Source organism: Schistocerca americana, chromosome 5 (assembly GCF_021461395.2).
Source record: "Schistocerca americana isolate TAMUIC-IGC-003095 chromosome 5, iqSchAmer2.1, whole genome shotgun sequence".
In the NCBI taxonomy this organism is placed as follows: domain Eukaryota; kingdom Metazoa; phylum Arthropoda; class Insecta; order Orthoptera; family Acrididae; genus Schistocerca; species Schistocerca americana.
In genome coordinates, this window is record NC_060123.1 from 690696776 (window position 1) to 690721076 (window position 24301).

General features: G+C 42.7%; 1 protein-coding gene across 3 annotated transcripts in view; it reads left to right on the forward strand.

Moving 5' to 3' along the window:
- LOC124615942 (Bardet-Biedl syndrome 4 protein) overlaps positions 1 to 24301 on the forward strand; it is a 127804-nt gene that overhangs the window by 34155 nt on the left and 69348 nt on the right. For all 3 annotated transcript variants that reach the window (XR_006979821.1, XM_047144137.1, XM_047144138.1), the window contains exon 6: positions 8844 to 8997. Coding sequence is in view for 2 of the 3 variants with exons in the window: in XM_047144137.1 (XP_047000093.1) it covers positions 8844 to 8997 (154 nt within the window). In the remaining variant the exon portion in view is untranslated. The remainder of the gene's footprint in view (positions 1 to 8843; positions 8998 to 24301) is intronic.

The window sequence follows — 24301 nt, forward strand, 5'->3', positions numbered from 1 at the left end:
CAGGTATACATGCTGACGTCGCAAGCTGAAGATGAACAGATAGAGAAAGTGTATGAGGATATTGAAAGGGTAATGCAGTATGTAAAGGGGGACGAAAATCTAATAGTCATGGGCGACTGGAATGCAGTTGTAGGGGAAGGAGTAGAAGAAAAGGTTACAGGAGAATATGGGCTAGTAATAGCGAATACCCTGTTCAAGAATCACAAGAGGAGGAGGTATACTTGGAAAAGATCGGGAGATACGGGAAGATTTCAATTAGATTACATCATGGTCAGCCAGAGATTCCGAAATCAGATACTGGATTGTAAGGTGTACCCAGGAGCAGATATAGACTCTGATCACAATATAGTAGTGATGAAGAGTAGGCTGAAGTTCAAGACATTAGTCAGGAAGAATCAATACGCAAAGAAGTGGGATACGGAAGTACTAAGGAATGACGAGATACGTTTGAAGTTCTCTAACGCTATAGAAACAGCAATAAGGAATAGCGCAGTAGGCAGTACAGTTGAAGAGGAATGGACATCTCTAAAAAGGGCCATCGCAGAAGTTGGGAAGGAAAACATAGGTACAAAGAAGGTAGCTGCAAAGAAACCATGGGTAACAGAAGAAATACTTCAGTTGATTGATGAAAGGAGGAAGTACAAACATGTTCCGGGAAAATCCGGAATACAGAAATACAAGTCGCTGAGGAATGAAATAAATAGGAAGTGCAGGGAAGCTAAGACGAAATTGCTGCAGGAAAAATGTGAAGACATCGAAAAAGATATGATTGTTGGAAGGACAGACTCAGCATACAGGAAAGTCAAAACAACCTTTGGTGACATTAAAAGCAATGGTGGTAACATTAAGAGTGCAACAGGAATTCCACTGTTAAATGCAGAGGAGAGAACAGAAAGGTGGAAAGAATACATTGAAAGCCTCTATGAGGGTGAAGATTTGTCTGATGTGATAGAAGAAGAGACAGGAGTCGATTTAGAAGAGATAGGGGATCCAGTATTAGAATCGGAATTTAAAAGAGCTTTGGAGGACTTACAGTCAAATAAGGCAGAAGGGATAGATAACATTCCATCAGAATTACTAAAATCATTGGGGGAAGTGGCAACAAAATGACTATTCACGTTGGTGTGTAGGAGGAAGTACAAACATGTTCCGGGAAAATCAGGAATACAGAAATACAAGTCGCTGAGGAATGAAATAAATAGGAAGTGCAGGGAAGCTAAGACGAAATGGCTGCAGGAAAAATGTGAAGACATCGAAAAAGACATACCATCTGACTTTCGGAAAAGCATCATCCACACAATTCCGAAGACGGCAAGAGCTGACAATTGCGAGACTTATCGCACAATCAGCTTAACAGCTCATGCATCGAAGCTGCTTACAAGAATAATATACAGAAGAATGGAAAAGAAAATTGAGAATGCGCTAGATGACGATCAGTTTGGCTTTAGGAAAAGTAAAGGGACGAGAGAGGCAATTCTGACGTTACGGCTAATAATGGAAGCAAGGCTAAAGAAAAATCAAGACACGTTCATAGGGTTTGTTGACCTGGAAAAAGCGTTCGACAATATAAAATGGTGCAAGCTGTTCGAGATTCTGAAAAAAGTAGGGGTAAGCTATAGGGAGAGATGGGTCATATACAATATGTACAACAACCAAGAGGGAATAATAAGAGTGGACGATCAAGAACGAAGTGCTCTTTAAGAAGGGTGTAAGACAAGGCTGTAGCCTTTCGCCCCTACTCTTCAATCTGTACATCGAGGAAGTAATGATGGAAATAAAAGAAAGGTTCAGGAGTGGAATTAAAATACAAGGTGAAAGGATATCAATGATACGATTCGCTGATGACATTGCTATCCTGAGTGAAAGTGAAGAAGAATTAAATGATCTGCTGAATGGAATGAACAGTCTAATGAGTACACAGTATGGTTTGAGAGTAAATCGGAGAAAGACGAAGGTAATGAGAAGTAGTAGAAATGAGAACAGCGAGAAACTTAACATCAGGATTGATGGTCACGAAGTCAATGAAGTTAAGGAATTCTGCTACCTAGGCAGTAAAATAACCAATAACGGATGGAGCAAGGAGGACATCAAAAGCAGACTCGCTATGGCAAAAAAAGCATTTCTGGCCAAGAGAAGTCTACTAATATCAAATACCGGCCTTAATTTGAGGAAGAAATTTCTGAGAATGTACGTCTGGAGTACAGCATTGTATGGTAGTGAAACATGAACTGTGGGAAAACCGGAACAGAAGAGAATAGAAGCATTTGGGATGTGGTGCTATAGACGAATGTTGAAAATTAAGTGGACTGATAAGGTAAGGAATGAGGAGGTTCTATGCAGAATCGGAGAGGAAAGGAATGTGTGGAAAACACTGATAAGGAGAAGGGACAGGATGATAGGACATCTGCTAAGACATGAGGGAATTGCTTCCATGGTTTTAGAGGGAGCTGTAGAGGAAGACAGAGATTGGAATACGTCAAGCAAATAATTGAGGACGTAGGTTGCAAGTGCTACTCTGAGATGAAGAGGTTAGCACAGGAAAGGAATTCGTGGCGGGCCGCATCAGACCAGTCAGTAGACTGATGACCAAAAAAAAAAAAAACAATGGGAAAGTCTACATAGTCACATCAAACGTCAGAGGAGTTTCGTTCACCTTCGCTGTTTGGCTTAGTTCCATAACTGGTTTTCTTTCGATGTTGAATGATAAAGAGATGGAAAGATAATATTTTCTCTTCATACTCTTGTGGCATTTTCTGAGATATTTGGGTTTTTGTTCACATGCTAAGTCCATGACACTTCATAAACCTGTAACACCAACCAACTCCACCATTACAGCGTGTTAAGTTCCATTATGGTGCTAGCTTATAAACATGTATTTAAATCATTTCTGTATTAATTCCAATGCCATATAGACAGAGTCCTTGAATCCATGTCAATGTGTCACCTAGTTTTGGCCATTTTGCATTCAGTCCTCTATTTGTACATTTAGTCTTCCTCCTTTCTTCTTCTTCTTTTTTTTTCCTAGCCTGCCAAATTGTGAATAGTTTTTCCTGTTGGTGGAGGACCAAATTGTCCCTCAGCTGATCTGTTTCCAAGTTCTTCTACATATGCTATTACTTTCAATTTATAGCCTGCATCATATGAATACCATTTATTTTTTTCCATTACAAAACTAGCTACTAACAAAAATATTGTAGTGTTACTGATAACACAAACCACTTTCAATTCAAATTCACTGGCACCGTAGACTGCAATGACGCATTATAGGGTAGACAGTGTTCTGGGTTTGTGACAGCGGGGCGGGAGGAGATGGTGTTAGCAAGCTTGTGAATCCCTGCAACTTGTGTTGATGACATTGGTTTACTGTTGCTGTCAGTTGAATCCAATGTTGCCAGATTGAGATAGGTTTCCTGTGGCATCGAGTATATGGTCCTTGTAAGACTGACAGGAATTTTACATGAAACACTGGACATTTTTATATTAATTTCAAGCATAAGATGCACCTGAATTTTGGTGGCAATTTTCTAAAGAAAAAAGTGCGTCTTATGGTCTGTAAAATATGATAAGTAAAAATCATTTACTTAACTCAAGGAGTTGCTGAACACAAATGCAGACAGATCCACAAATGCAGACAGATCCAAACTGAGTATCTAGAAGATTCCAGGTCCATAGCCAAGCCATAATGCACTAATCACTAAGAGAGAGGCTGAGTACTTACATACATAGTAGACACCATGCTGAAGGGGACTGATGATCGCTTGTGATGGCCTCTTATTAATTTTTATTATGGTGCTGCCTGCAATGGCCAAGGAGGACGAGTCCTTCGAGAGACCATTGGTTGGCAGCCTTGGTTGCTGCATAGCTGCCTGTAATGGTGGTAATAGGAATGTCTGGTGCCAACTTATGTTTTACAAATTGAGACACTCAGCTTGGTGTCTGTGGCAGACAACACTACAGTGATCAGTGATCTTATTCCTTTTCCTGAACTGAAATAATTCACTTATCTCACTGAGTTCTTCAGAACTATTGCCTTCCCTGAAACATATAACATGGTTCAGCCTGGAAAAGCAGTTTAAAAGAAAGGATTCACTTATATGTTTCAATGGGGTGCATAAAATTTATTCTCTCATAGCTGAAATAGAGTTCATTCTATCTGGTCCGACTTAAGCTACTAAATAAAGCAAGGTCTTGGTTAAAGTTTGTACTACTTTAGCAGTACACATACCACTTCCACGTCTGCCCTGATGTGAAAACATACGGTACTTGATCAAAGTTTTACTATTCATGTCATTCACACAGCATATTTCCTAATTGGAAGTCAGCGTAAGTACGGTACTCATGGCCAGTTGTCCAATTGACCATAACTTTAACCAGTCAATAAACAGCTTTAAATTCCACACAGTATTCTTCAGTGTAGTATGCTTTTCCAGTGCTACACACTTCAACACTAGTCAGTAATCTTAAGTTTCTGCAATATGATTGGCTAGTATATTAAACACCCCCCCCCCCCCCCCCTCCCAATGGATCATGGACCTTGCCATTGGTTGGGAGGCTTGCGTGCCTCAGCGATACAGATAGCCGTACCACACGTGCAACCACAACAGAGGGTAATCTATAGAGAGGCCAGACAAATGTGTGGTTCCTGAAGAGTGGCAGCAGCCTTTTCAGTAGTTGCAGGGGCGACAGTCTGGATGATTGACTGATCTGGCCTTGTAACATCAACCAAAATGGCCTTGCTGTGTTGGTACTGCAAATGGCTGAAAGCAAGGGGAAATCACATCTGTAATTTTTCCTGAGGGCATGCAGCTCTACTGTATGGTCAAATATTCTGGAGATAAAATAGACTTCCATTTGGATCTTTGGGTGGGGACTACCCAGGAGGATGTTGTTACCAGGAGAAACAAAACTGGTTTTCTACAGATCGGAGTGTGGAATATCAGATCCCTTAATTGGGCGGGTAGGGTAGAATACCGGTATTTAAAAAGGGAAATGGATAGGTTAAAATTAGTTATAGTGGGAATTAGTGAAGTTTGGTGGCAGGAGGAACAGGACTTTTGGTCAGGTGAACACAGGGTATAAATACAAAATCAAATAGGAGTAATGCAGGAGTAGGTTTAATAATGAATAGAAAAACAGGAACACAGATAAGCTATTATGAACAGCATAGTGAATGCATTATTGTAGCCATGACAGACACAAAGCCTACATCCACCTCAGTAGCACAAGTTTATATGCCAGCTAGCTCTGCAGATGGGGAGAGATTGAGGAAATGTATGATGAGATAAGAGAAATTATTCAGATAGTTAAAGGAAACAAAAATTTAATAGTCATGGGGGGGGGGGGGGGGGGGGAACTGAAATTTCATAGTAGGAAAAGGAAGAGAAGGAAAAGTAGTAGGTGAATATGGACTGTGGGAAAGGAATGAAAGAGGATGCTACCTGGTAGAATTTTGCATAGAACATAATTTAATCATAGCTAAAACTTTGTTTAAGAATCATGAAAGAAGGTTGTATATGTGGAAGAGACCTGGAGACACCAGAAGGTTTCAGATTGATTATATAATGGTAAGACAGATTTCGGAACCAGGTTTTAAATAATGACATTTCCAGGGGCAGATGTGGACTCTGACCTTTACGAACTGCAGATTAAAACGGAAGGAACTGCAAAAAGGCAGGGTTTTAAGGAAATGGGACCTGGATAAACTGAAAGAACCAGAGAGTTTCAGAAGGAACATTAGGGAATGATTTACAAGAACAGGAGAAAGGAACACAGTAGAAGAAGAAGGGTAGCTTTGAGAGAAGAAATAGTGAAGGCAGCAGAGGATCAAATAGGTAAAAAGAAGGTAGCTAGTAGAAATCCTTGGGTAACAGAAGAGATATTGAATTTAATTGATGAAAGGAGAAGATGTGAAAATGCAAAAATGAATCAGGCAGAAGGGAATACAAACGTGTAACAAATGAGATTGACAGGAAGTGCAAAATGGCTAAGCAGGAATGGCTAGAGGACAAATGTAAGGATGTAGAAGCATATAGCACTAGGGGTAAAATAGGTGTTACCTACAGAAAAACTAAAGAGACCTTTGAGAAAAGAGAACCACCTGTATGAATATCAAGAGCTTAAGCAGATAACTGGTCCTAAACAAAGAAGGGAAAACAGAAAGTTGAAAGGAGTATATAGAGAGTCTACACAAGGGAGATGTACTTGAGGACAATATTATGAAATTATGAAAATGGAAGAGGATGTAGATGAAGATGAGAAAGGAGATATGATACTGCGTGAAGAATTTGACAAAGCACTGAAAGACTTAAGTTGAAACAAGGCCCCAGTCATAGACACCATTCCGTTAGAGGTACTGATAGCCTTGGAAGAGCAAGCCATAACAAAACTCTTCCATCTGGTGAGCAAGATGTATGAGAAAGATGAAATACTCTCTGACTTCAAGAAGAATATAATAATTCCAGTTTAAAAGCAAGCGGGAGCTGACAGTTGTGAAAATTACCAAACTATCAGTTCAATAACTCACTGTTGTAAAATACTAACATGAGTCCTTGACAGAAGAATCGAAAAACTGGTTCAAGCCGACCTCAGGGAAGATCAGTTTGGGTTCAAGGTAAATGTAGGAACACATGATACAATACTGACCTTACAACTTCTCATAGAAATTAGGTTAAGAAAAGAAAAACCTATGCTTATAGAAGTCGTAGGCTTAGAAAAACCTTGTGACAATGTTAACTGGAGTACTCCCTTCCAAATTCTAAAGGTGGCAGGGTTAAAATACAGGGAGCAAAATCCTGTTTATAATTTGTACAGAAACTAGATGGCAGTTATAACAGTCGAGGGGCATGAAAGGGAAGCAATGGTTGAGAATGGAGTGAGTCAGGGTTATAACCTATTCCTGATGTTATTCAGTCTATTTATTGGGCAAGCAGTAAAGGAAACAAAAGAAAAATTTGGAGTGGGAACTAAAGTCCAAGAAGAAGAAATAAAAACTTTGTGGTTTGCTGCTGACATTATTTTGTCAGAGACAGCAAAGGACTTGGAACAGCAGAAACAGAATAGACAGTGTCTTGAAAAGAGGATATAAGATGACCATCAACAAAAGCAAAACAAGGATAATGGAATGTAGTCGAATTAAATCAGGTGATGCTGAGGGAATTAGATTAGGAAACAAGACACTTAAAGTAGGAGATGAGCTTTCCTGTTTGGTAAGCAAAATAACTAATGACAGTTGAGGTTGGGAGAATATAAAATGTAGACTGGCAATGACAAGAAAAGCTTTTCTGAAGAAGAGAAATTTGTTAACATCAAGTATAGATTTAAGTGTCAGGAAGTCATTTCTGAAAGTATTTGTATGGAGTGTAGCCATGTACAGAAGAGGAACATGGACTATCAATAGCTTAGACAAGAAGAGAATAGAAGCGTTTAAAATGTGGTGCTACAGAAGAATGCTGAAGATTAGATGGGTGGATATATAACTGATGAGGAGGTACTAATTAGAATTTGGGAGAAGAGAAATTTGTTACATGCCCTGTTTAGAAGAGGGGATTGTTTGGCATTACACATTCTGAGGCATCAAGGGATCACCAGTATAGTACTGGAGGGCAGGGGGAGGTGGGGGGGGGGGGAGTAAAAATTATGGAGGGATACCAAGAGATGAATATAGTAAGCAGATTCATAAGAATGTAGATTGCAGTAGTTACTCGGAGATGAAGAGGCTTGCACAGGATAGAGTAGCATGGAAAGCTGCATCAAACCACTCTTTGGACTGAAGACGACACACACACACACACACACACACACACACACACACAAACACACACACACACACAGTACGCCATGTTGAATGTTAGCTCACTGGAAGAAATTACAATTTGCACTATAAGTACCAAAACTTCTAGAAACATCATTTACAGCAGATCTTAGTTTCTGAACTACTCAGTTTCTCAGCAAAATTCATATTAGGATATTTAATGCAAAACAACTAGAGCACTGAGAAGTATGTTGTCATGTTACTTAAGCTGAATCTGTACAGCATATTCAAATGTCTCCTGCTTCCAAAATGCACATTTGTTCTCCTCTCCAGTTGGCTTTAGCCAATCAGCTTTGTAGCTATTCTTGAACAACATGCAAAATACCCTCCTTGATCAATCCTCAACATCAAATTTAATGTAGTCATATAACATAATATGTATTTTTCAAAAAGCAAAGAAACTCAAACAAACCCCTCTTTACTTATATTAAGTACAGAAATAAATATTTAGTTTTCAAAATAGCTAAACTGGCTCCTCATTTCACATTCTGAGCTTGGGACCAGATGGCGATGCAATTATGAAATAAATTGCCTAAAAGTTAATGCTGCAGTTGGATTATCTGGAAGTGAGTGGATTTAGCTGTGAAGGAGTTCTTAGTGACATACTAATGTTTTGCAGATATGAGTACAGTACTTTTATTATTTTTATTTAGCTGTGAAGGAGTTCTTAGTGACATACTAATGTTTTGCAGATATGAGTACAGTACTTTTATTATCTAGCCTCTCAGATGCCATTACAAATGACTGAATTTTGTAATGAGAAGGGCAGAAAAGTACAGAGGACCAGCACCAATGTTATTTATTTCATTTATAATGATTTCAGTCAAGATCTAAGTGTTGTGATTTATGTTTTCTGAGTGCCTGTATTAAAATTTTCATCAAACAATGTCATGGGGAATTCTGTTATCGATACTTAGATTTCAGAAACCCTCAGTATGTTTTGTAACTGTGATGTTTAATCTTGGCAAACATGTTTTGTCATTGCTTGTAACAATATAATTAATGTGCTGAAAAATTGTTAATTGTTTTTCAGCATATACCCAGAAAATTCTGACCTTGCTACAACTCTTGGTTTACTTTACATGAAACTTAGGGAGTATCAGAAAGCATTTGAGAAGTTGGGTTCCGCTTTAGCACATAACCCATCTTCAGCAAAGGCATTGTTGGCAATGGGTTCTATAATGCAGGTAAGTACTGTAATTTGTAAGATGTTCATGTTATTGGGCGAATCTCTTTTGTTTGGATGCAGTCTTTAGTGATCTGAGACGTAAATTTTTTTTTTTTTTAAAAAAAAAAAGCATTAACCTCACAATATCAGTATCATAATCTAACCATCTTCTATATATTTTAAATCAAACAATGGAAAATCCAGGATGGAATGTAACAATGTTAGGGAAAGGAAATTGCTACTCACCATATAGTGGAAATGCTGAGTTGCATATAGGCACAACAAAAAGACTGTTACAGTTAAAGTTTTCAGTCAACAAGTACTTTGTTGAAAATAGATCACACACACACACACACACACACACACACACACACACGCAACTCACTCACACATGACTGCAGCCTCTGTGTGGCTTCAGTTGGCTATATGCAACTCAGCATCGCTGCTATATGGTGAGTAGCAACTTTCCTTTTTATAATATTGTTACTTCATATTGTAAAATTTAAAAAAAATGTTTATTGCTTTTAATGATTTCTTATACCAGATTCCACAACTATTTCAAATTTTTCAGAAAAACTTAACCCAAAAATTCAAGGATTAGTGGTGAGCATGACTTTCAACAGCAAATGGCATATTCAAATTTTCGGATTCAGGACCTTTCTTACACATCTACATGCCTTTGAAAAGTATGTTGTGTCAATGACAGTTAATGAATTTTTTTAGCATAAAGCAACCCCCCACCCCTTCTTGGTAGTACATGTTATGCAAAATGCACTCATATTGCTAGGGTTAACGAACTCACAAGAAAGATGAAACAGGAAAGATGAAGAAAAACAACTGCTTTCATAAAGAAAATGAAACATTTACAAATGCAAAATTAACACAGTAAAAGACAAAACTGCTGTATGGGTACTTGGATAGGGCGTTCCTGTGGAAATCCATGATGAAGGAGAGTGTTTTTGGAGTAGTAGTAGCAGGCTCCATTGTATTTGTTACTCGAGTGTCCCTCAAAAACTATGTTGTTTAATTGTTTTGTGTGATATTGTAAGGCATAATCTGCAGACATTTGTCTTTGTTTTGTGAAATGTGTGGCTGTCAAGAAATATCAAGTAAATAATTGTGCACACTAACAGTTTTGCATAGAGGAATTATATTTTTCTTGGATAAGAGATGGATGTTAAAGGAAACAAATACTCTTAACTGTAGCTAAGCATAAAATTGTAATGACAAAGAAATGCAAAGCAAATGTTCAAAAATGGAATAAAGTAAAGGAAATAAAATAAGAGAAGCCTCAAAATGGTGCAGGCAATTGTAGTGTGAGATGCGCTAGTCTGGGCACCATGTAGGTCCCTGTTTCCAAACAGCCAACAAATGTTGTTTGTGTACATTGCGTAATCACGGTCTGCAACTCACTGTTCTAAAGACAGATTGGTATTGGATGTCAAAGATACATTGTGTCGTGGGACAGCAATGTTCCATTAAATGGTGAGGTCGCCAGACGAAACATTAGTACCATGCCACATCACAGTGCAGAGTACCAGACTGTGAAAGTGAGTTTATTAGTGGCCATTTATAATGCAAAAAGTTAATATGTAGTTTCTGCATTGAGGAATTAGCAGTGACAGTAGCTGAATTTATTTATGGCCAAATTCGTATTCGTAATACGTATCCTTGACAAAAGTTACATGGTATGTGTTCTAACTGGGAACACAAGGAAACAAAGCTGTGAAAGAGATACAATTTCTTGGACCCTCATAAAGTCACTACCCACATCAGGTGTCGCTTGTGCAGTGCTGCACAGCAGACCTGGTGACGGCGGTCCTTGACTAAACTGCTTCTAGGGGCCACTTCGTGTAGTTGTGGGCACACTGTTTGAATGCCAGTGTGCACTCCATTTGTCATAGTGACCTTACTTATGTGTATGCTATGAACAGTAGGTGTAATAATTGGTGAGTTACTACACGTCTCCTTCCTTGTGGGGTGTAAGACCAGGTGTCACCGTCTATAATGCTGTGACTGAAGAGACATCTGTGGCATCTGTAGTGGTGCCAGGGGCGGGAGACAAAGGCACAAGAAGTTCCCGATCTGCCAGGACCAGCGAGTACAAATGAAAGTGCACAGGACCGGCAGCAGGGGGCAGGAGCCATATGGATGTCAGAGTCTATGACAAGGGAACCTTGCACACAAAGCGATGATGATGGACTGCAGTGGAGAGTTTCTGGTGAAAGAGACCCAGCTTCCATCCCTACTGACAGTGTTACCTGCTCAGCCCAGTGAGAGGCACTGGCGACAGGAAGCAAATTGTGCCATCGGTGCTGACGAATCCCTCACTGTCAGGGTAGACGGGCACAGCCAGGCCCATTCGACACCCAGAGTGCCCACGGCTGACAAAGAATGGGGCATCGGGCCCGAGGAGGGGATCTTGTGCCCATCTCAGTGAGCAGCTGGTTCCGATAGCATACATCGAGTCGATCTTTGGTGCGAACTGTGAGGATGAGGCGACGATGCTGGCAGTGGATGAGGACTTGAATCTGGGGTGGGCACTGTCCAAATACTGTGGCATAGAGTGGTGTGCCAACTGTGATGTTGGCAAAACTGGTACCACTGGGACATGCCTGCCTGGCAGCAAGAGGTTGAGTAGTGTCTGTGGCTGACAGGCATGCAGGAGCTCAGTGGGATTGCTGGCACCAATTGGTGTCGCTCTGTAAGAGCTTAAAAGATAAATGTGAGGGCCTTATTGGCTGGGAAATTTTCTGTGTATGTACACATCTGTTTCTTAAATGTTTGGACAAGGCATTCTGCCCCACCATTCGACTGCAGATGGAAAGCTGGCACTGTGATGTGGCAAATGCCATTGTGTGTATGCAGGTACTCGAAGGATTGTGCCACAAACTGAGGACCATTGTCTGAAACTATAATGCAAGGCAAGCCTTCTGTGTTGAATATCTTCACCAGGACTTTGACATGCATCTGCTGTCACAGGCGAATGATGAACAACATAAGGAAAATGAGAAAAAGCATCAATTGCTAATAACCACGGAGTGTCTAAAAAGGACTGGAAAAATGTTAGTAGATTTTTTCCTAGGGCTGTGTAGGGGCCATCCATGGCAAAAAAGCATTGCTTGGTAATGCCTGCTGACCCAAACACATGCAGCAGGCTACAACAAAGTGTTCCACCTCTGGATTGCTGCCTGATAGAAGCACATGGCAGCACGCCGACAGTTTTGTGTGAAAGACCCACTCATTGACCCTCGTGTAATAAACAGAGGGTCTCCTGCCACAGAGCAGCTGTAATCACAATGCAGGGAGTAAATCCTTTGATCGACAGGAAAATAACACCATTCAAGAGGGAGGTTGTGGGATTGAAGGGACCAGACTGCTACGGTCATCGGTCTCCAAGAGGGAGAGGTGGTGGTGCAACTCATAAAATTCCAAAGTGGGTTCAATGCCCAGCCCAATAGATAGTTGGACAACCTATGTTGTGTACTGCATATTACCTCCCGGAGCACTGGATCCTCCATTGTAGCAGAGCAGTATGGGAACTGGTGATGGGGAGCCATTCACCATGTGCCTCACCTCTGCATCTAGTTGAAAACCAAGCAGTCCCTCCTGGTCAGACGAGTGATCAGGGCACATGGTGAGCAGGGAAAGAGCATCCATGTTTGCATGTTGTGATGTGGGACAAAAATGGATTTCGAAATTGTACCAGGATAAGAATAAAGTCTATCACTGCAGACGATAAGCAGCTTTGTCCAGTAAGAACACCAATAGGTTAAACAGAGAAACCAAGGGCTTATGGTCGACAATTAAATGAAATTTTTGCACCATACAACAACGCATGAATTTTTTTTTAAATCATAGAGCAAGAGCAATAGCTTCTTTTCCCACCTGAGAATAATGTCACTGGGCCGATCTGAGTGTTTTCAACACAAAGGCAGTTGATTCAATGCCATCTGAAGGGTGATGGGCCAGGACAACCCCTACCTTGTACTGGGATGTCTCTGTGGCCAGGTTGAAATTTTGCAGGACATTTTACAGCATGAAGACTATCCTTAAGCCACACCAAAGCATGCTCACAGGGTGCACACTAAACAACAGGAGCACTTTTCCAAAGCAGTAGATACGAAGGGTGGGCGATAGTAGCCGCTCTGGGAATAAACTTGTGATAGTATGCCACTTTTCCCTCAGGGGCTGAGCATTCATTTGGTGGGTATGGATTTGGCAATCCCAGGATTCCTGAGGTGGGGACTGGTAAGTGCTGCCAGTCCTCTGTTGCCATGAGCTACGGACATGCTTCAGGGACCACTATATGGTGTGGCAGAGGGACTTTGTGTCATAGGCAATGGGCATCTTGGCTTGTCTGCCTGGACCATGAAGAAGGAAAAAACCTCTATAAAAAGCCCTACATATCAAGGTATGAGGTGCATGGCTGTGGGCTGTGGGAATGGAACATTTGTTAGTGGTAACCTGCCATTCTTCAGTTGTTAAAGCTTACTCAGACATGCAGGGCTCTGTCTGAGCAGACCTGTATTTCCCTAGCTGCTCATGTGACCAAGATGGAACCCTCAAAATTAAATCCTTTTACTCCCAGTTGAATGGGAATCAGCACCCAATCCAGCAATAGGGCTTATGTGGCCCATCCTCCTGACTCAGGGATCTTTCAGAGTACTTACGTTAATGGTAACAGAACGCATGCTGCTGGTCAGAATGCATTTTATAATTGTTAAGAGGAAGGCATCTTCGGCAAAGTTTCCCTTTCTTACATTCAAAAAGGTTTACAGGGAATTGCAGTGAATTTAAAATCTGTCAAGTGATTGTGCACTGAAACACTTGGTAGAAACTTTTAATTTCCAACAAGTAAAAAAACCACCAGAAAGTCAATCAGACAATTGTGTTGTGGAATGCTGTTGGTAGTAACTGTTGGTTTCCAACAAGTAAAGAACTTCCAGAAAACTCAATACTTGGGGAGTATGCAATAGAAACTGAACTGCTCAATACCTTGAACTACAGCAAAGGTGTTGTGCCTTGCAGGGATCTGATTGAGATTCTGAGGCAAGAACTGAAAGCTGAGTGGGCCAAAGAAGGCATTGTTGACATGCCAAACATAATGAAAAGGGTGGGTGGCAATCTGATCAGACCAGACTCATTTATACTACATTTAACAGCACAAAACTTCCAGACCATGTCATGATAAATTTGCTTTGCCTAAGCATGTGGCCTTATTTCTGCAACCCAGTGTACTGTTTCAAGTGCCTGTGCTTTGGGCACACCATTCTCAGTTGTAAAGGAGAAACCACTTGTTGCAACTATGGTAAGGCCACCCACAAAGGAGTTGGTTGTTCATCTCCTCCAAAGTGTGCCAGCAGCTCTGGGGATCACACAGTCTTGAGTAGAGACTGCTTGAAGAAAGGAAGAACCAGGAGACAAAAACAACAAAGTGCATCCCTTATAGAGAAACCAAAAAGATCTAGTAGGCCATGCAGCTACCCATTTTTGTTGCCTCCTTTGCTTCCATTCTCAAACAGCCAGTCCAGAAAACCAATGCTGCTACACAAACCGATGTTTCTAGTGTCAGCCCTAGTACCCGTATTTGTCAATGCACTTCTGCACTGCAGATTGCAGGTTCAAGATGGTAGGATACCTGCCATCATCAGTACATGGCTCTATCATATAAGCTCCCTGATATTAAGGGAGATACATGGCACTGAAGTAATCTGTCTGAAGCTGAGTGGCTTAACTGTTGTTTCAGTCTACAAACCACTGAATATCCAGTGGCCACTCCAGTCTTACCCTGTGTACCTCAGCCATGTATATACGTAGGTGATTTCAACAGCTGTCATGCCACTTGAGGTTATAAAACGATGATGATAATGGAGAGCAACTAGTAGAACAGGTAGAAGGAAAAAAACTTAGTATTAGTTATGATGCCAAAGAAATGAAAACCTTTGGTTCTGCTAGGTGGCAGACTGGTACCAAACGTGACCTGTGCTTTCCCTCCACTGATTAAAACACACTTCCTTTGAGTCATACCAGAAGAGTCTTAAAAAGCTTCCAAAGAAGCCAGCACCACCCTACAATAATAAATACAGGGCTTGAGATACCTATAGTAAATTCCACTAACAAGCAAAGATGGGTTCCAGGAAAGTTAACTGGGATCAGTACACTGGAGGTTGACAGCAACCTATGTTGGATAGCCCCAAAAGTAGAAAGCTACAAGAGATTTGTGGGAGTCATAATTGGTGCATCCAAATGCAATGTACCACGAGGGCTCAGGAAACATTACATCCCTTGCTGGGATGACACAACAAAAAACATATATGCAGAATACCAACAAACTGAAAACCCTAGAGCACTGAATAAAGCCAGAAAGTGGAAATGGATGGACTTGACTTCCAGTTTAAATTTCATTCATGCAAGCAGAAAGGCATGGACATTATTAAGGAAACTTGGAACTGCAATGAATGTTTGCTGTCAGCAGCCAAAGAAAACACCACCAGAACTAGCATTACTCATCGGATCAAGAGCTAAGAAGGTCTCTATGGACACAACCACCAAAGAAAAGATAAAGAATGAACTGAATGAAGAAATAGCTACCTTCATGATAACACCACCTTACCAGATTCCTTTAATGAAAGAGAGATAAATGAGCCTATCAACACAGCAAAATTGTGGTAAGAAGCTGGACTGTATGGCATATTACATGAATTTATAAAACAGACTATGCTGGGGAACATGGAAGAACTTGGGTGAAAAGGTTCTACAGTGATGCACTCAAGTCTGGAAAAGTAGCTCAACAGTTCAAAATTACACATAACACTAACAATCCTCAAGTGCGAAAAGCAAGTAGACGGCCCCTCAAGTTTCAACCCAGTTGCACTGCTAAACACATCCTTCAAACTAATGGAGTGACTTATCCTTAGCAGAATTCAAGGAATAATAAATAATATAACTCCAGCATATCAGGCTGGTTTCAGAAGCCAGCGCAGCTGCTATGAACAGGTTTTAGCCTTGACTGCCTACATTGAGGCTCGATTCCAATAGAAACTAAATACATTAATGGCCTTTGTTGATCTGTTAGCAGCATGTGATACTGTGTGGCTAGCTGGACTACTGGTGAAACTAAAAATCATATCCCAAGCAGAAACTGACAAAACTTGCGGGCAGTATGTTAACCAACCATTACTTCAGGGTTAGTGTTGGACAAAACAGAGTAAGTTATTTACCATAAAAAATGGGCTTCTCCAAGGACAGATTCTCTTCAACCTGTGTACCAGTGACACGCCAAACACTACTAGCAAAAAGTTTTACCGTGCCGATGACCTCGCTATAGCCACACATACCAGCACACTTGTCCAAGAGTTTCCCTCTTGGGTGACCTTTTCAATCGACTCAACCTCATGTGCCTTAATGCTGGAGCACCCATGTTCCTTACAGACTCCATGCATTCCTGTTCCCATTTGGACCTCCCACTCTGCACTGCCAAGCTTCCCCATTGTCTCAAGGGTCCTTTCTCTCCGACACATACGTGAGCGACCATTTCCCATGTGCTATCCATTTGCTGACTCTTGCCCCACATGCATGTAAATCCAATTGGCAGCTTTATAAGGCTTACTGAAACCTTTACTTCTCCCTGGCGACCTTCGACGAACGTTTGCTCAGTTGTGATGACCAGGTAGAGTACCTTATGAATGTTATCATTATGACTGCAGGACGTTCCATACCTCGAAACTTCATCTTTACCATGTTGTGTCCTGGTCCTGTCGTGAACTGAGGCATGCCGCGATGTGATTTGCATGCAGGAATGTGCTCTCCACGCTTTTAACCATCATCCTACTTTGGTGAACGGTCTTTTTTTATAAACAGTTACGTGTGTAGTGCCATTGAATTCTTCAGGAGAGCAAAAAAGCTAGCTGTATTTCATTTGCCCATTCTTTTAGCAGTTTCAGTCTCTCTTCCGTCATGTGGGGCAACCTCCGTCAGCTCACTGGAACCAAGGTCCATTCCCCAATTTCTGGCCTGACCATAGCAGGTGATGTTATTGTGGACCCTACTGCTATCTCCAACACCTTGGACCAATATTTTGCAGACATTTCGAGCTCCACCCACTATCACCACACCTTCCTCCCTCAGAAATGAGTGGAGACTCTGGTGATATCCTTGTCCTCTCAGGATTGTGAATGGCACACTGCCGCCATTGCTATGAGGGAGCTAGACCATGCTCTTACTTCCCTCCGATCTTCCTCCCCAGGTCCAGACCATTTTCACATTCAGATGTTGTAACACCTTTCACTTGCTGGCAAGTACTTTCTCCTTCATACAATCACATTTGTGCCTCCCTAGGGGCTTGCCACCCTTAAGCGAGTTCGTGCTTGACTACCATGGGGCCCCAGCCTTTGCAGCATTTTTTTCCCTTCCGTGCTGCATGTCTATCCTCTTGTTCTTTTTCCCCTTCCTTGGGGAACATGTCAGGGCTATTTTTGTAAATGTATTCTGCGCTTTTGGTAGTTAATATCATAATACTCTCCACTGTTTTTCATTCCTTTTTCCTTTCTTTGTTCACCTTCTCCTACTGTTCCTCCACTTTGGCATTTGAGGTTCCTCTTTTTCTTCTTTCTCCCTGCGCACTCCTGAAGGCCGGCCCATGAGTCTGATGCGTAACAAGTGACCGGGTAACGTATAATTCCCAGCCACAGGCCAACAGGTAGGGTTCACACGTACCCCCTCGTACAGGCCAGGCCCAGGGAGGCTTGATTACTTGAGCTGATAAGTTTTCAAATTGCTGATTGGTCCCTTTGTCAGCTGTTTGGGAGGTGTGACCTGAGGTGCGAACAGTCACGTAAGGTGGGTGTGCCCTGTGGTGTCATCGCCAGACACCACACTTGCTAGGTGATAGCCTTTAAATCGGCCGCGGTCTGTTAGTATACGTCGGACCCGCGTGTCGCCACTATCAGTGATTGCAGACTGAGCGCCGCCACACGGCAGGTCTAGAGAGACTTCCTAGCACTCGCCCCAGTTGTACAGCTGACTTTGCTAGCGATGGTTCACTGACAAATTACGCTCTCATTTGCCGAGACGATAGTTAGCATAGCCTTCAGCTACGTCATTTGCTACGACCTAGCAAGGCGCCATTATCAGTTACTATTGATGCTGTAAAACATGTACCGTCAAGAGTGATGTTCACCTATTATGGATTAAAGTTAAGTATTCTACCAGTTACCTCCTTTTTTTCTGAAGTCTAAAATCCGTGTCCTGTTCCAGATCTCACGCCAGCCTGCGTGAGCTTAAACGCGTGCCTTTTGGCTCCTGTCCTAGTGGGTTGGCTGTCTTGCCAATCCACAACATGCCCTCTTCTGAAAAAGGCCCCCATTTGGAAGGAGCACACCATCTGGCAGTCATGGGGGATTTTCTCACAATGAACCAATCATCTTCACAGTCAATAGCTACGAAACATAAACGGAATGAGGCTAACTATTCAAAGATCCTCCTAGCTGCACCATGGTTCCACATGGCTTCACATACTGAAGACGGTCAGTCCTTCACTACAGTAAATCAGTTTGTTATTCAGAAAGGTGTTGATGTAATTGCTGGGCCTGTGAAATCCTGTTCTCATTTACACAGTGGCACTTTACTTTTGGAGACTACTTCAGATTTTCAAGCACTACAGCTGTTTGCACCTTCATTCCTCCATGGGTGTCCTGTTTGTATTGACGACCATCAAACGCTGAATTCGTCCTGTGGTGTTATTTACACTAGGCTGCTCAATGGTCTGGCCAAGGCTGAAATCCAAATGTACCTCTCTAATCAGGGTATATAGCAATCCATCGGGTGATGAAAAAAGTAGATGCCTCCTTAGTGCCCACACATAGATAGACTGGTTCTTCCATCAAAGATCAAAGGAGGTTATGAAGTATCACAGTCAGACTGTATATTCTGGACCCGATGTGCTGCTACCAGGGTCATCGTTACAGCCACAATTGAGAGTCATATCGACACCTGGTCAAATGTGTAACCTGTGGTAGCAGTGCTCACAAGGGTGATTGTCTGCCTCCTCCTCCCACTGCATCAACAGCAATGGCGACCATGCCGCCTCCTCCTGCGATTGCTCCATGTATCTTAATGAGCGGGCTGTTCAGGAGATCTGGATGAAGGAAAAAGTGCCTTATCCAGTCGCTCACAAGTTGTTGGCTCATTGGAATCCCTGCGTTCTACCATCTCACACCTACAGTACTGTTCTTGCTACATTTTGCTCCACAAAGGATGTGGCCATGCAGACATGCAACCTCAAATTTAGCACCGTGGTTGTGAAGTCACTCAACATCACAGTGGTGTCCCTGTCTCCTCCTCCAGCTGTGCAACACACCACCAAACTTTTGGCTCACAGTGTGAAGTCACCAGCTACACAATTGGCAAGTTGGAAAGAACAGAAGGAATATTCACATGAAGACTTCCTAAGTCCCTCCAGCTAACCAACATCTGAGTCTTTCTCTGCCAACTGGAAACGCTCCAAGAAGTCAAACAAATGCAAATGGTCTTCTCCTTCACAGACTTGGAGATCCTCTACAACAGTATCACCACGTGATACCCTCGCCTGGCCAACCTCCATGTCGTTGGTGCGCACCATCAATTTTTTTTCTGCCCTGGACTCTGCAGACCAACAGAAGGAGAATGCCGACACTTCTGTAGATATCATGGAGCAGGACCCTCTTGCCTCCGTGCCCTGCAGCAGCAACTCTTTGAAAGCTGGCACTCGGCAGCTGCTGAGGTGACATCCCTTCATTTTTTCCTCCAATGGAACATTCACAGTCTTCTATCCAACAAAGAGGATTTATGGCTGCTCTTAGAATCACAGTACCAACTTGTTCTCAGGAAAAAAAATTCCGTCCCATGACTGCTTTGAGCTTTCACATTTCTTCCCAGGTCATTTTGACCTTCCCCCTGAGGACGGCATTCCATCTGATGGGGGAGTCATGCTGCTCGTACGACATGATGTTCATAGTCAGCCCCTCTCCCTGACTACCCACCTTCAAGCTGTTGCATACATTTTCCTTCCTCACTTGACCTTTTCCCTTTGTACCATTTACATCCCTCCATCATACAATGTCATCAGGGCAGACTTCCTCCAGCTTATTGGGCAGCTACCTCACCCCTTTCTGCTGCTCGACGACTTAAATGTGCTCCATCCCCTTAGGGGTTCTCCCAGAACCTATCAGAGAGGTGCCCTCTTGGCTGATCTCCCCAATCAACTTAACCTCTTCTGCCTTGACACAGGAGCACTCATGTTCCTTTCAGACTCAGCACACATCTGTTCCCATTTGGACGTATCCTTCTGCACTGCCCAGCTTTGCCCATTGTCTTGAGTGGTCTGTTCTCTCTGACACATATACAAGTGACCATTTCCCATGTGCTATCCATTTGCTGACTCCTTGCCCACCAATGTGCACACCAAAATGGCAGCTTACTAAGGCTGACTACAGGTTTTACTCCTCCCTGGTGAAGGTCAATGAGCAACATTTCTGCAGTTGTGATGACCAGGTAGAATATTTTACAAATGTTATCCGTACCATCAGAGAATGTTCCATTCCTTGCACTTCCTCTTTACTACACCATGTTCTGGCCCCTTTGAGGACTGAGGCACGCTGCAACACAATTCAAACACAGACGTGCTCACTGTGTTTTTAACCGTCATCCTATGATGGCAAACTGCGTTCATTATAAACAGTATTGTGCACAGTGTTGTCACGTTCTTTGGGATAGCGAAAAAGCTAGGTGGATTTCATTCACTAGTTCTTTTAACAGTTACACTCCTTCCATCATGTGGGCCAACTTCCGACGGCCCTCTGAGACCAAGATCCATTCCCCAATTTCTGGCCTGACAGTAGCAGATGATGTCATCGTGGACCCTATTGCTATCTCCAACACATTGGGTCGCCATTTTGCGGAGATTTTGAGCTCCTCCCACGGTTGCCCTGCCCTTCTCCATCAGAAACGAGGGGAGGAGGCTTGGGCAATATCCTTCTCTTCTAAGAATCATGAGTGCTACCATGCTGCCTTTTCTATGAGGAAGCTAGATCGTGCTCTCACTTCATCCCAATTCTCCACCCCAGAGCCAGACGATGTTCACATTCAGATGCTGCAGGCAAGCACTTCCTGCTTAATACGTACAACCATATATAGGCAGAGGGCATGTTTCCCAGACGATGGCATGAAGCCACTGTCATACCCATACCTAAACCTGGTAAAGACAAACATCTTCATTGTAGCTACTGCCCCATTTCTCTCACCAGGTTTGTTTGCGAGGTGATGGAATGTATGATTTATGTCGAGCTGGTATGGTGGCTTGAGACTTGCAATTTACTAACTGCTGCACAGTGTGGATTTCGAGTCCACCGTTCTGCAGTTGACCACTTTGTCAATATGTCCACCCATGTCATGAATGGTTTTCTGTGGAAATCTCAGACTGTGGTCGTGTTTTTTGGTTTGGAGAAAGCTTACAACACTTGCTAGAGGACTGGTATCTTTTGTACTCTCTACACGTGGGACTTCTGTTTTTCAGGAATTTTTAAAAGACCGAGTTTTCAAGGTATATGTGGGTTCTGCCTTGTTGGACACCTTTATCCTGGAAAATGGTGTGCCACAGCGTTCTGTCCTGAGCGTTGTTCTCTTTGCTGTCGCCATTAACCCTATAATGATCTGTCTCCCACTGGGCATCTACAGCTCTCTTTTCATTGATGATTTTGCCATCTATTGCTGTTCTCCACAGATCTATCTCATTGAGCGGCATCTTCAGCGGTGTCTTGATCATCTTTACTCATGCAGCATCAATAGTGGGTTTCATTTCTCCACCGACAAAACTGTTTGTGTGAATTTCTGGTGGTGCAATTGGTTTCTTTCACCATCTATACGTCTTGGGTCTGTTGCTCTTCCGTTCATTGAAACTAAGAAATTCCTGGGCTCATGCTTGATAGGAAACTTTCATAGTCCTCCCACATGTCTTACGCAGCAGCCCACTATATGCAGTCCCTCAGTGTCCTAAGTGTCCTCAATGGTACTTCCTGATGTGCAGATCGCAGATCGAATCACCCTCCTCCATTTGTACCGGTCCCTTGTCCATTCGAAACTGTACTATGGGTGTTTCGTTTATGCATCTGGATGTCCGTCCCTTTTACGCCGCCTCAATACTATCCACTATCGTGGCATCCGTTTGGCCACTGGTGCCTTTTACACTAGCCCAGTTGAGAGTCTGTATTCAGAAGCTGATGTCTTCCTCAGTGGATACACATGCTGTTTGTCAGCCATGCCCCACCACCCGTCCTACGCCTTCTTCTCTGATGCCTCCCTTGACTGCCCTTGACACAGTGGGGCAGGCCCTTCTTCTCTGTTACCTCCCAGAGTTCACTTTCGACTACTGCTTCAGAAACTTAACTTCACACTACCTTCCAAGTTTCCAGTGGGTGTGAACTGTTCACTGCCTTGATTTTATGTGGCAGCCCATATTTATCTTGGACTTCATTCGCTTTCTATGGACACTATGTTGAATTTGATCTGTCACTGTAAGTTGATCCTTGCATGCAACTTAGTGATAGCACCTCTCTGTACATTGATGGCTTTAAGGCTGGCTGTAGTGTCAGGCATGCCTTCATCATTGGCACTTACCATTTTCAGTGTAGGCTTCCAGAACATTGCTTGATTTTTACAACAGAGCTCTTCACCCTCTGTCAGGCCACCCCCTATATCTGGTGACACAGGCTTTTCAATTTTCATATGCTCAAATTCTGTCAGTGCTTTTCAGAGCTCTGTGTGGTATACACAGTCCATCTTTTAGCACTGCAGGTGCAAGAAAGCTTCCACTTGCTTGCTGTTGAGGGAGCCACTGTGATGTTCAGGTGGGATCCTGGTCACGTCAGTCAGTCTGACAGGAAGTGAGGCTGCTGACTCTGCTGCCAAGGCTGCTGTCATCCTACCTTGGCCTGCTAGTTCTTCCAGTCCTCTGGATGAGCCCCATGTTGTTGCCTATTTGCAGGTGGTGTCACTTTGGGTTCATCACTGGTTTTCTCTCCATGGAATAAGCTCTGGGGAACTAAATCTCACCCAGCAGCTTGGCCAACCTCCTCCCAGCCCTCTCATCACGGGCAGATCATTATAGCTAGTTTGCATATTGGGTACTGTCCTCCTAGCCATCACCATTTTTTAAGTGGTGATCCCCCACCACTTTCTGCTTATTGTCATCAACATTTGAAGGTTCATCATTTTCTGACCAAATGCCTTTTTTTTCTTATCACTTATTTTCCAGTGTATAGGTGCTGTCTGAGCTATCAACTGTTTTAGCAAATGTCACGCTGGTTGTAGTCCACATTTTACTTTTTATCCATCATAGCAATATGGCAAAGGACATTTAATCTTTGGTTCAGGACCTGTGCTGTCTGTGGGGTGTATTTTGTGGACCTTTCTTCAAGGGGAAGTCTTTGTTTTTAGCTCATTGCTTCTATCAATTGGGCTTAATGTATAGTCGCTTTTTTTAACTTCTTTTGCTTATTCGCGCTCTAAGGTTATGACATGGGCACTTATCACTTCAGTTATTTTTGTCCAATTAAAGAGAGAGAGAGAGAGAGAGAGAGAGAGAGAGAGAGAGAGAGAGAGATGCTGTTTTGATTCCGCGTCTAACAGGATCCAAAGGTAGGATTCCACCAAGTTGATTTCTGAAAAGTATTGATGCCAAGAACAAGGACGGGCAGAGGGTTGAGTGTGATATGTGCCATGAAATAGTTTGTGCAACTTAACTCTCGGGCAAACAGATCTGAAAACTCAGAAGACAAGGGACCCATTTCATTATAAGACATGTGGTCCAACACTAGATGCATCGCATCCACGATAGAAAAACTAAAGGAAGCAAAGGCATCTAACCCAAACAGATTTTCAGTGCTCACATCATTAACAGTTATGTGTACAATGGAATGGACTACTGACTTGTAAACTGTGTCAGCTGTGGCTTGGCTGAGAATAATAGGAATCTGCTGTTGGTTATAGCTTGCCAAGTGACACTCGACACGTGTCAGTGGTGGTGGGGACCCCAGCCTGGTGTAAGTTTTTATGTTGAGTAGGAGTACTGGTGCCCCCACATCAACTTCTAGGATTAATGGCTTATCCATCACCTGCGCTTCAATGAAAAATTTGAAAAATTGTTCTGGCCTGCAAACAGTGGTGAATATAACAATGAAACAGCATGAATATCATGCCCATTGATTCCTGCAGTGACTCTTTCTGGGGGGGGGGGGGGGGGGGGGGGGGGGGGGGCTTAAAGTTTGACGTACCATTGCTATGTGACC